The 13,621-nt window shown below is 40.8% G+C and overlaps 1 protein-coding gene across 2 annotated transcripts in view; it reads right to left on the bottom strand.

Annotated features, from left to right (window-relative positions):
• The window catches only part of CALCOCO2 (calcium binding and coiled-coil domain 2), a 34,829-nt gene that overhangs the window by 12,974 nt on the left and 8,234 nt on the right, over nt 1-13,621 (bottom strand). For both annotated transcript variants that reach the window (XM_089531723.1, XM_089531721.1), the window contains 7 exons: nt 12,291-12,491; nt 10,529-10,631; nt 9,805-9,938; nt 5,692-5,817; nt 3,927-4,052; nt 1,487-1,645; nt 964-1,091 (listed from right to left, as the gene is read on the bottom strand). In XM_089531723.1, the coding sequence (XP_089387849.1) occupies nt 964-1,091; nt 1,487-1,645; nt 3,927-4,052; nt 5,692-5,817; nt 9,805-9,938; nt 10,529-10,631; nt 12,291-12,482 (968 nt within the window). In that variant the 5' untranslated portion in view covers nt 12,483-12,491. The remainder of the gene's footprint in view (nt 1-963; nt 1,092-1,486; nt 1,646-3,926; nt 4,053-5,691; nt 5,818-9,804; nt 9,939-10,528; nt 10,632-12,290; nt 12,492-13,621) is intronic.

Raw genomic sequence — 13,621 nt, 5'->3', positions numbered from 1 at the left:
AAGCCACTGTGAAACTACAGGAAGCCCTTGCTTATCTGATGGGTTAAAAATGGAGCATTGTTAGAAAGTGAAATTAGTTGAAAAGTGGAACCCAGGTTTTTTTAGCTTGCAAATGTATTTTGGCCACTGAAAACGTAACACAGTATATATCAAACATAAATAACACAGTATATATCAAACATAAATAACACAGTATATATCTGTGTGTGTGTGTACACACAGACACACAAAAGTGCATGCATACTGAGCCTTGTAAGCAAGAAGAACTGATGAATAAGAGGAACCCCTGTCAAATTAATGGAATTTCTCTGTAATTTGCAAGCCTTGAAAGATCAAGTCATTGGAAAGGGAGTTGTCAAAAAGCAAGGAAGCCCTGGATAGCCTGAAACTGGCTTCCTTCTAATTAACATATGGCCAAAATAGACCAGCAGAAGGGGTGGCTTGGGCTTGCAGCAACCATACGCTACAGCCCCAATCCGTCTCGAAGCCGCCCGAAAAAGCAGCGGCAAAGAACTGCTCCTTTTTCAGGCAGCCAAAAGCCGGCTTTGCACCCGCACCCACACCACAATCAGAAACCGACTTCATAATGCTCCAGCAGTGTGTAAATGGCATGTCGCTGGAACATCATGAAGTCATCCCCATGTAAACAGCTGGGTGGCTTCCAGGCAGCTTGGGAGTGTGCGGCATGTAAATGCTGTACTCCCAAGTTGCCCAGAAGGCAGCTCAACTTGTCGGTCTGTTCTGGCTCATACTTAAGACTTAATTATTGTTTATCCAGATTCAGACAACATGGTGAACTATGGTTAATCAAGAATGGAAACAAAACTTCTGAACTTCTCTTCATGAATGAACTAGAGTTGAAAGAGATAAACTAATGAGCCTGAAGGTTGCCTAAACTTATTCTCCATGAGAAGTTGCGGTTTTAACTTGTGACTGAAACAGCCCATGCCAAAAAATACTCACTGGCACAGTTCCGTCTCTGTAGAGCTGCTCTGTGTTTCCAGAAGAGTAATCTGCTTTTTTAAACGATTAACTTCCACATCAAGTTTCTCGTTACTAATCCTTAAATTACCCATGATTCTTTCAAGATCCTGAAAAGTAAGATTAGCAGATAGAATGGGATAATGGAAACCAACCCATCATAGGAAAGTCAAAACGTATTTGGCATTTGCAAAGATAACAGTAATCAGATTCCCACTATCTACCACCCACCCAAGTAAAAACATTATTCCTTCAATAATATCCACAATCAACGAAATAGCAATACCTCTATTGGGCCATCTAAAAATGCACAAAATACATCATGCAAGCTTTTGAAGCTCTACTGGCTCCTTTTTTGTGGACCCTGGATGTTATTGTAATTTGCACTATGATCAATATGCAGTATGACCCTGATGTTATTTTCCTTCAAGATTCCATATTCATCTACTCTGTTACACTTTCCACTATTAATATCTCCTGTTCAAATTAGTCTCTTTTTGTTTACCTCCTTTTCCTTTTGCAGTTTGATCTTATGTTCCACAACAGCAGCCAGCTCAGCCTGAGCAGAAGTTATCTCTAAAGCCTGTCGATCCTGAGCTCTCTGAAGCTCCATAGTCCCAGTCTGCAGCAAACGCACTTTATTCTCAAATTCCCTTTTCTCTTCCTGGACACACAAAATAGAGGAGAAACACACATTGTTAAGAATAAAGCAAGCATGATACAGGTGGGCAGATATGGTAGCTTTAGTTGGAGTCTACCTCACTTTGACCTCAGCCAGCATAGCTAATGATCACAAATGATGGGAGCTGTACAAACACACTTCATTTATATACTGCTTCATACCACCTAAGCAGTGTCTAAGCAATTTACAACTGAAAGCTAATTTGCCCCAACAATCTGGGTGCTCATTTTAGCAACCTCGGAAGGATGCAAGCCTGAGTCCAGCTTGAGCCCTTTTGCTGGTCTTGAACTCACAACCTTATGGTTTTGAGTAAGTGGCTGCAGTACAGGCATTTAACCTTAACCACTGAGCCACCAGGGCTGTAGCATCTGGAGAGCCACAACTAAAGAGCCCTATCAGGTACAGGTCCTCCAAATGCAGCTTCCAGCATTCTTCACCATTGGTTATGCTGGCTACAATAGGAGTTGCAGGCCAACAGCATCTAGGAAAATATTTGCCCACCCCCGATCAGTTTCAGTTACGTGCCTTCAAATCATTTCCAACTTATGGCGACCCTATCATGGGGTTTTCTTGACAGGTTGCTTCAGAGGAGGATTGCCATTGCCATCCTTTGAGGTTGAGAGAATGTGATTTGCCCAAGATCACCCAGTAGGTTGAAGTGGGATTTGAACCACAGTCTTCAGACTCATAGTCCAACATTCAAACCACTCCATCATACTGGCTCTCAGTACACAGTCTTAATAATTACCATATATATTCATCTATACGTCTAAAAATTTATGCCCCAAAATTGACCTCAAAACCCCAAATCAATGTATTTACAAGTCAATATGGTAATGCATTAGCAACACATTCAGATTTCCCCATGTGGCTGGGAGAGAGTTTCTTTTTCTCTCAAGCCAAGCAGAAAGAGTCCTGGGTGACTGATTGCTGTTACTTGCTGCTGGCTGCTGCTGTCTGGGGAGTCAAGGGTGAAACCCAAAGTTGAAACACTGAAGCAAAAAGCCTCAATTAGAGTCCCTCTTGCTGTGCGCATACACACGCTGAAGGAGCCTCCATGTTTTACCCTCGATTTGTCCATGGTTCATGGCAAAATTTATAATTTTAGCCACAAAAACTGCCCTTAACTTACACATGAGTTCAACTTATAGTCGAGTATATATGGTAAGAACCTTGCTTTTTCTCAAACACTAAGGGCAAACATCACTGGTTGTTAAATGTGCCTTTCCATCCATCCTGCAGATTTCCTAAAATGCAAATGACATCAGCTTGAAACCAAGTTTCAGAACCACAGATCTATGTTTGTTTGATCCATGGAGACACTTTAGAGTCCCCTGTAATTTTATTTTTTTCCAGAATGGACCTACCTCTGCAACCCTGAGTTTTTCCTGCAGATCTTGAGTCTGCTACTGGAGACTCACTTGTTTCTCTTTCAGCTTTTGGTTTTCATGAAATAAAGGGCCTAAACAGACAGGCCAAAATAAAGCTGCTTTCAGTCACTTTGAGGTATGCTGTTTAAATGATGCATGTGTCCTAAGAGGCTGGAAGCCATGCCAAAGCCACGCTCCAGTCCTAGGAACAGGAGCACAGCTTTGCCACAGCTTCAGGCCTCTTAAGATGCATATGTCATTTAAATGGCATACCTCCAAAGTGACCCGAAGCAACTTTATTTTGGCCTGTCTGTTCCTGCTTGGTTGTATTTTGTTGCATAACCTCTTCCATTTCTCTCTGGTATAAAACAATAACTCAATCATAACTTGAAAACTATTGATACACGTTTGCAAAGGACAAAACCAACACTGCCCAGAGGGCAGCTGCCATTAGAGGGCAAAAGCTGAGGCGATTTAGTGTTTTGGATTGCTCCCATCATCCCCACCCAGCATGACCCAGTGCATGCCATTGAAAGCAAACCACTGAAAAAGGCAGTCTAGATTAATATACACATTTATCAAGATATGCTGGTTTTCTTCTAATGGGCAGAAACTGAGGACACTAACTTGTGATTATGAACTCTATCCAAACTTCAGTGGGGGAATTCCCCCAAGCAAATAATTGTATCCAAATGTGCATCTCTAAATGTTGTTGGACTACAACTCCTAGAAGCTTTGTCCACTGGTTATGCTGGCCAGAGTTTCTGGGAATTATAATCCAACAACAATTATAATCCAACAACAACCAGGGAACCACTGGTCTATATTTGTTTGATCCATGCACTTTAGAGTTCCCTTCAATTTTATTTTTATTTGTTTTAGAATGAACCTACCTCTGCAACCCTTAATTTTTCCTGCAGATCTTTATTCTGCTCCTGGAGATTCACTTGTTTCTCTTTCAGTTTTTGGTTTTCATGGAAGTAAGTTGTATTTTGTTGCTTAATCTCCTCCACTTCTCCCTGTATCAATCAATCAATCAATCAATTAATCAACCAATCATAACTTGAAAACAATCAACAGTTTTGCAAAGGAACACACCAGCACTGCCCAAATGTGCATCTAGTTCTTCAGGTGGAGCACCTGCTTCAAGATTTGTGGTCAATGGGCCCTAAATGCCACCACAGGGCAAAAGTTGAGTCAACTTAGTATTTTGGATATGTGTTGTGGAAAACAGCCACCTGTGAGCTTCCCTCACTAGCTCACAGCAAACCTTCGGCTTGACAAAGCAGAAGAATGAGAGGGGACCGAAGTCAGCTGAAAACAGTTTATTTTGCTGGCAATATTCCCAAAAGGAATTAGTATTCCAAAGTTTTGGGACCCCATTCTAAGGAAAAATTCCAAGTTTTATAGGAGTTCAAACAAAGAAGCTTCTTCCATACATTCTATTGGCTGTTTCAAAGTTTAAACATATAGACTTCCTTGCAATCAGAGCAAAGATACATTAATATATGAAAATATACTTAAGGCACATTTGGTTACATTCCCCTCTCTTATCACTTATGTGTTAATTTGCCCTCCCCTTCCTCTGCCAGGGATGCTGCTCTCTTATCTCTTGATGTATTATGGCTCTTTAGAAGAATGCCAGGTGCCAAATGAAGCCTTGGTAGAGCAAAAGGTCATTTTGTTCTGTAATCATTTCTGCATCCTTGATGGGGCCCTAATCTAAATTCCTTTTCTTATATACAGTCAGAGCAAATGCTTTTGTTAATAGCTTCTAAAATTGCTTTTCACATTCTATATTCCACTATAGATTTCTAAGCTACTCATTGATTATTGAAATCCATCCATCTCATATGCCAGGGGTAGGCAACCTGCGGCGCGCGGGCCGGATGCGGCCCAGTGAGGCCTTGGGACCGGCCCCAGCCTGGTCCTGCCGCCGATTGCCGCCGGGACCTTTGGCGTCTCACGCGAGGGGCATGGTGGGGCTATTGTCTATAGAAGCCTCAGAAACATGCATTTATCTTAACATTTTTTAAAAAATCAGCAAATGTTTTCGCGTGACCTCCTATTTTTATTTAAAAAGTGCCCTCCATTTGAAAATTTTGTCCTACATTTGTCCCGGTTTATTTATTTATTTAATTTTTAAAAATTATTTAATTAATTATTTTTTGGCTTCGGCCCCCCAGTTGTCTGAGGGACAGCAACCCGGACCCCGGCTCAAAAGGGTTGCCTACCCCTGTCATATGCAGTACTCCTATCATCTCCACGCAGCATGGCCCAGAACAGGCCACTGAAAGTAAGCCATTGAGAAAAGCAGTCTGCATTAATCATATACATATATATACTGATTTTCTTTTAATGGGCAGAATCTGAGGATACTAACTTGTGATTATGAACTCTGTCCAAACGTCAATGGGAAATTCCTCCAAAGCAAATCACAGTATCCAAATGTGCATCTCTAATTAGTGTTGGACTACAACTCCCACCTTTGTCCACTGGTCATGGTGGTTAAGGCTTTTGGGAATTATAGTCCAACAACAACCAGGGAACCATTTTCAAAACCACTGATCTATATTCATTTGATCCATGCAGATATTTTAGTGTTCCCTGTAATTGAATTGAGTTGTTTCATTTTGTTTTGTTTTAGAATGGACCTACCTCTGCAACCCTGAGTTTTTCCTGCAGATCTTTATTCTGATTCTGGAGGCTGACTTGTTTTTCTTTCAGTTTCTGGTTTTCATGAAGTAAAGCTGTATTTTGTTGCTCAATCTCCTCCACTTCTCCCTGGTATAAAATAAAGAATCACTCAATCATAACTCGAAAACTATCAACAAAGGAACATACCAGCACTGTCCAAAGGCGCAGCTCGTTCTTTAGGTGGAGTACCTGCTACAAGATTTGTGGTCAATGGGCCCTAAGTGCCACCACAAGTCAAAAGCTGGGACAACGTAGTATTTTGAATTACAGTTCTCAAATCTCCACCCAGCATGGCCCAGGGCTGGGTATTTGGGAAACTGCAGTCAAACACATCTGAAGGGTAGACTTACGGCTGGGCTAGAGACTGTTCGAAATTGTATGTAGAGAGGACCTCATATTTAGCACCTTTGTGACTAACTGAAATAAAGAAGTTGGCAGCATGAGCTTTTGTAGACTTCAGTCTACTTCCTCAGATGCATAACTGTTAGAAATTGTGTCAACTTTTCAAAATTCTAACAGCAGACAAGGAGAGGAGATTTCCATCAGAACTAGAGCATAGGGGAGATTTTAACCCTACCCTCTCTGGCTGAGATCTCAATGAAGCCCTATTTTGCCCAATATGGGTGGCTCTAAGACATGGGCAGGGAGCTCCCAACAGTACTGCTCCTGAAGAAAATTTCTCCTCACCTATTCCAATTACTAAATAAAGATGGGGAAAGCCCAATACATTTCTAATGCTTTTTTTCCCTTGTCACATAGAGTTTGATCCTAATTTTTCAGCTGAAAGATAACAGCAAGAACACAAAGAAGAGAACCACAGCCAGGGAACTTTTTGTTTTTTGGAAAGAAAGGACAGATGGAGCCAGCACATGTGCATAGATATGAGTCTTGAGCAAGATACTCACTGACATAAGGAGTACTGAAAAGGACACTCCAGAGACTTTGATTAAGCCAAAGCACTTGACACTGTGAGCAGATGTGCTCCTTCTCAGCTCCTTTTTAAAACTTGGCTGGCTGAAGAGATGTGTCAGCAAAATTTGATCTTTCCACAATTGCATGCAACACTTGCCTTAAATGAAAGATCAGAAACCTTTACACCTCTAATTTTACCACTACAATGCTCCACTGGTCTCTTAAATAGTTCCACCCTGTCCTCCATTCTGTCTGGAATTCCTTCTTTCCCAGAACCTAGGAAAAGGGTCTTGTTCTCCAAACCCCACTCTTTCCATGAAACTCAGAAATGCAGAACCTATACACTGTGGGTTCAGGGTGACCAGAGGTCCTCCATTTCCAGACCATGTCCCACATTTCAGCCTTCTGTCCAGGAGTAATTGCAAAATGTATTCCATTTTGAGCAGGACTAAAAAGCATGAATTGATATTTGTATGAGTGTTTTAGCTTTTCATTGGTCATGTCCTACATTTTGCAGTGCCTTGTCCTCCTTTGTGGTTATGCCATCTGGTCACACTGTGTGGATTGCATGTGATCCTCAATTATGTGTGCTGCAATTCCTATCTACTCTTTTTGCAATCCTATTGATCAACTGGATGACATGAAAAAATAATTGCCACAGCAATGCAACCAGAAATTGCTGGGGATGAGAAAGAGGCTTTCTCAGATGTTAGGAGGGAAACACATTCTTATGTCTAGTCAGTAATATGAACTATTTAAGAGCATTTGATCTGCACATTTTAAAAGTGTAAATGCAAGGAAATAAGCTGTGTTTTGTATGTCTGAAAACGTTTGCAACAGAGCTTACTTCTGAAGATAAACATAAAACTGAGCTGTACTTTATGTGTTTCATAGGCAAGTGTCCAAATGGGCAAAAATGATATTGCTTTTTCTTTAAACATTTCCCAAGACTGGAAAGATTGTGCAACCTTGCCCTGATCCTTTGTTCTCATCTGAAATGAAACCAGAGCAGATGAGACTGCATCCTATTAAAACCCCATTTTGCCTAACCATAGCCTCTTCTTTCCCCTTGTCATCTGACTCCCCCAATGCCTGCTTTATGTTGTAAGCTCTTTGAGACAAAGACCTGTATTTTGCTTATGCTACCATGCAAAATTCCATGTTCATTGGTGCCAGGAGAAAATAAATAAACAAGAATAATCACAAGTGGGAAAATGCAAAGACATTTTTCTGCACTAGTTCTTCTCTGCTGTTTGATTGTCTTTAATGGTCCTGAAAATTGAGTTATCTGGTTTAATTACATGTGTGTTTCAGTTAGTGTGTTGTAGTGGTTTGAGTGTTGGACTACGATTCCGAAGACCAAGGTTCAAATCCTGACTCAGCTATGTAAACCCACTAGGTGATCTTGGGCAAGTCACATTCTCTCAAGCTCAGAAGATGGCAATGGCAAACCCCCTCTGATTAAACTTGCCAAGAAAACTCCATGATAGGTTTGCCTTAGGATTGCCATAAGTTCCAACCACCATTTTAGCTCATTTTTTGAAACACTTGGTGTAGAACTGAAAAGGATCTCACTGTCCACTTTTTCCTCTATGCATGACTTCCACCAAACCAGCCACCTATGTTATGTCATTGTTCACCTGTGAAGTCACTGGCTGCACCACAGTCATGTGACTTATTTGAGCATTCTTAACATTTCTTGGAGGGACATGTTCTTGTCCCTTAGACATAGTGTTCTCAGTAGGTCTGGAAAGCTTGAACAATCCACCCTACAAAATGTGGACAGCACAAACTTTGCAGATACCCTCCAATAAAGGTTTGGCACCTTTCTCTCTACATGTGATAATCCAGGCAACCACTATCTGGGACATAGCTAGATGGTGCAAAAGGCACCATTCTGTAATAGGAAGTTGGTTTTTAAAAAGCCTTTTAAAAGTGCTAATTCCTTTCTCCATCAAATGTAACTACAACTGATAATTGCCATCTTTTTATTTACTTACAATATTTCTATCCCTTCTCATGAAACATTCTCATGAAACATTTTAAAAACAAGCTTACACATGCCAATCCCCAATATTCATTTGACTCACAGTCATGTATTTGTATTTTATGAATGCATGTCATTATTTATTACTGTTAATTGGACAGATATTACTACAAGCACAGAGCTCTCTCTCTCTCTCTCTCTTTCAGCAACATTGCCTCATTCTGGAAACTACAGAATAGTACACCACACCACCTTCAGCCATTACAGCCCTAGGTATAGTTATATGTTCTGCTTAGACAACATTATCAATGGTAGGGAGAAAGCATCTACCACTTTCTCCTAAAATGATTTCACCAGGTTACTTGATATGTGTGATGTGGGGATTTTAGATGTATTTATTAATTATTAGTGTTGCTGCTGCCTTTTATTAAGTATAACTGATTAATGTTCATATCACAGCTGTTCTCCAGGGTGGAGAATCATGTTGTAGCTGTTATTGCCGCCGCTGCTGCTGTCATATCACTTCATATCAACCCCAATTTAACGTATTCTAATTCTGATGGTTTCTTGGCATGATTTATTAAGAGCAAGTTTGAAGGATGAGAGAGTGTGACAAGGTCATTCAGCTGCTTTCCATGGATGAGCAAAGATCTAAAACTCTGGTTTTGTGGAGTTCTAGTCCAGCACTCAAACCACTACACCACACTGGTTCTCAGGGATCATGCAGGCCTCTGAATGCTCCTGGACTGCATGTCACCCCACTCCTAACCACTGGCTATGCAGGCTAAGGTTGTTGGACCCTTCTGTCCAACAAAATCTGGAGACAGGCATGATTCCTATCCCTGCTACAGAATTTGTGAAATTACTGATTTATTGTACTTTTGTATATTCAAAGCCATTTTGTGAGAGTTTCTTCCTGGAATGAGTGACCTAAAACATATATATTTTTAAAAAGTCAGAAAACAACAGATCAAGAGTAATAATGGATGGTTGACTCACAGATGTCTCAAAGGACTATAGCAGAGATGAGAATATCTTGATCTACAACTCCCATCAGTCTTACTCAGCATAGCCAATAACACAGGATTGTGGAAATCAGAGTCCAAAACATCTGTAAGGCCAAAGTTTCCACAGTTCTGCACTACAGGCTACAAGGCAAAAGAAAGGAAACAAACCTGTGTAGTAACCACCAGCATGTCATCCTCAGCCTCTGCGCGGAACTGAAAAGGAACGCTGGCACCACGGACTTGCCCATCCTGGTCAACATAACAAAACTGATAATATTCATCATCCTTGGGGAGGTAGTAAGCTAAAAGGACAAAAACCAATCTCATTTCTAGCATCTCAAGCATGCAAAACCAATGAAAGCTGCACTATACTAGATCAAATTATTCTCAGACAGAATTCTTTTCCATCACTTGCTATCTGGTACTTTTTTTATTTTAAAAAGGAGATGCCTAGGATTGAACTTGGGACCTTCTAGATGCAAGGCATATTCTCTACCCCTGAGCTATAGTTTCTCTTTTTAAAAAACATTCTTACTTTTTGATATGGACTTGCAGAAGCAGAAATGTCAGCTACAAAACCATATTAAGCACTCCAGTTCTGCTAGCACTGGGTGAGACCATGCTTTCGGGCTCTTGCTATGAAAGACAACAAGGAGTGCTAGAGATAGATGGTGTTTGAGAATGTTCAGCATCTTCCCAGAAGCTGATTCTTACGTTTTGCAAACAAAGGAATGACAGCAATAGAATGCACATTAATTTGGTACCAGATTTTTTAGAATGATACTAGTTGAAGCCTATTGGCCTTGGGATCTTATAATGCCATTATGGCTATAACAAACAGGACAAGACTGCATTCCTACTCTATCCAATCCCTCCCATTCCTCCCACTGACCTTTGAAAAGCACCTGTTGAAATTCAGCACCACTGCTGTTGGGGATGCTTGGTAAAGGTGCCCACATGAAGGTGTAATATTCACGAGTTGTCTTCCATCCCACCTGCAATAGTAAAATATTTGTGTCATGCTCTTCAGTTAACTTAGAAAGAGACTGGGACAGGACCAAGGAGAAAAAAATCTCCTATAATAATAATAATAATAATAATAATAATAATAAATTATTTATTTATAACCTGTCCAATCACAAAGAATCTGGGTGGGTTACAGCAATAAAAATATATACAGAGTACAATTCAAAATTCAAAATTAGCCCTTTTCCAATCCCCAATACCCCTCTCTCCCTCCAGGATGGAAGATGGCAGTTGTTGCCATGGAGGGATGGGCTCTGGATATGTTGAGCATCCAAAGGGGAAGGATCTCTCAAGAAAAACATAAAAGCAAAGAGCAAGGACCTGAAAACCAAAACCAAACCTCAAGAACAACTGTGATTTTTTATTTTATAAAATTCAGGTAAAATGTATACAACACATGTAACTATATATACTGTACAAACAATTAACAAAATTAAATTCATCCAATTTAGATCCTGTATTGCAAAATGGTTCTCGTACAGCCCCAAAAGACATCCAACACATATAGTTTTATACAGCAGAACAATTTTTAAAAAGTAAATTGACTGGACCCTTTTAGTCAGCCTCTGGGTAACTACAGTATACTTCCTTCAGCTGCTTTTTATCATTATAATTTTCTCTCCTATGCTTTGAGTAAGGCAAGAGATTCCTACCAGAGAGAATTTTTGGTAGCCCCACCAAATTATACCTTCTGAGACACTATAACGCATAAATCATTAAAACTTATCATATTTTGTAGTGTAGGCGCTGGAAAATGACACCAAACACAACAATTCAAAAGCAACAAAACCCTGTGGCATATTAAAAACTACTGTATTTATTTATAGCATGAGTTCTCATGGACTATAGCTCACTTCACTGAACGCACCTGCTGAAGTGGGCGACAGTTCACAAAAGCTCATGCTATGTAATAAATATATTAGTCTTAAAGGTGCCACAGGAGTCCATTGTTTTTCTGCAACTGTCTAACACATCTAGTCATTTGAAATCATGACAAAGGGAAATACACACTGGTTGTCGTGTGCCTTCAAGTCATTTCCAACTTATGGCAACCCTAAAGCAAACTTATCATGAGGTTTTCTTGGCAAGATTTGTTCAGAGGAGGTTTGTCATTGCATTCCCCTGAGGTTGAGAGAGTGTGAGTTGTCAAAGGCCACCCAGTGGGTTTCATGGTCGAGCTGGGAATTAATCCCTGGTCTCCAGAGTCTTAGTCAAACACTCAGATCACTACACTACACTTGCCCTCACCCAATACACCCTGATACTAACACAACAACAACAACCCAATTTACTCATTAATAGCACTGTAAGACTGGGCTGGGGATAATCATGTTAGCTTTCAAGCTCCATGGTATAAATGCCTTCTTGATATGGATCTCAATTGGAACTTTTAAAAAAATGTTCCAAGGCTCCATTTCTTCTCCCTTACAAATTCCTGAGCTTTCTGGCATTGCTCCATCTCCGAATACAGCCGTTGCTGTGGCTGATACTTCAAGGAAGGCAAAGAGAAGCCTTTATAACCCCGGTTGACCATGATGTTGTAAAACTGGAGTTCATGACTCATCGTAAGTAAATTCCAATGTCTACATTGCACCATACAAGCAGCTGTTTTTATAACATGAACTTACCCTGAATATGCCCACCCAGTCCTTCCTGCGTGGTGTGATCTGCTGGGAAAGGTTATAATGACAAGTTATATCTGCTCCAGGAATGTAGAATTTCTCCACATTTGTAAAGATGACCTGAGAGAAGTGGCAGGTGTCCAAGAGAACAGCAGAAGTTGGAGGTTCATCTGAGTTATTGCAGGACACAGCTTCCATGTTGGAGTTCTGTGAAAAGACAAAAGAGAAAAAGATAAATGTAAAGACAGAGAGAGGAGAAGAAACAAGGACAATTAAAAACAGACATCTGGCTGTATGAATCATATTAATTGCACCTAAAATAAGATCTTCCATAGCACTAGGGGAATTTTGTCTGAAATAACAGTTGCCAATGCTAAACATTACAATGAGGGATAGATTAGCGAAGGGGATGCTAACTCTAGACTAAAATAGAAAATTCATTCAGGGTGAAACAGATGGTCAAAATAAGCAGGTTTCTGGTCGGCTTCAAGGCAGGGCATTTAGACAACGCACGACTTGAAATAAGATGGAAAGCACACCCAAGCTGCACTATGGAAGAAAGCTGGGCTAAAAAGGAGCTGGTTCTTTACAGAAAGTGCGCACCTTCACATGTATGTATAAATGCATCAATGCCAGGGAGGCTCTAAAGGGGCACTCTAGCCAAACCCTAACCCTAATTGTGCATGTATACACCCCATGGCAGGAGCGCATTTAAAAGGGATGGAACTGCCACACCCAAGCGGTGAGGGTGGCAATGCCCAAAAGAGAAAATGTGACATCTCTCATGGAGATGAGTACAACAGACACAAAACAGTCAAAGAGTGGGCATGCGGGGGTATGATTGTACGTTGCCAGCATCTGCATGGGCACACCTCTACTCCAATGCCCTATCCAGGTAAAGTGCTGTACAAGTGAATGTGTGCAGGTTTACAAGGACAACCATCCAATGGGATGGCAATTGCCAGCAGTTCACTCCTGTGAAGGTGTGCAGGGATAGTGTGTGTGGGAAGGGGGAACAGTAAACAAACAAACAAAAAAGTGCCCAGCGGCGTGGCTTGAAGCAGCAATGTGTGTCATTACATGCACATTCCAGCTACCTTGGGAGCAGGCAGTGCAGTTGGTGGGGTTTCAATGCAGCTTCAGAAAAGGCAGCTTCAAGTTGCTTTTTCCTGCCTGTCTGTTTTGCCTCTCAGCCTTCATTTTCCTGCCCTTACTGGGTACCAGCCTGTTTACATGTAAATGTATGTACCAAGAGACCCAGCACCATTTATTTAAGAAAATCACTTGTTGCAGGTGAAAGAATATTGCCATGGAAAAATAGTATGGGGAGAAGGAGA

The sequence above is a fragment of the Sceloporus occidentalis genome, unplaced genomic scaffold, assembly GCF_023333645.1.
Source record: "Sceloporus occidentalis isolate IW3139 unplaced genomic scaffold, rSceOcc1.0.p SCAF_7, whole genome shotgun sequence".
NCBI classification, from domain to species: Eukaryota; Metazoa; Chordata; class Lepidosauria; order Squamata; family Phrynosomatidae; genus Sceloporus; species Sceloporus occidentalis.
The sequence above is the reverse complement of the archived record's forward strand: the minus strand, read 5'-3'. Positions and strand labels throughout refer to the sequence as shown.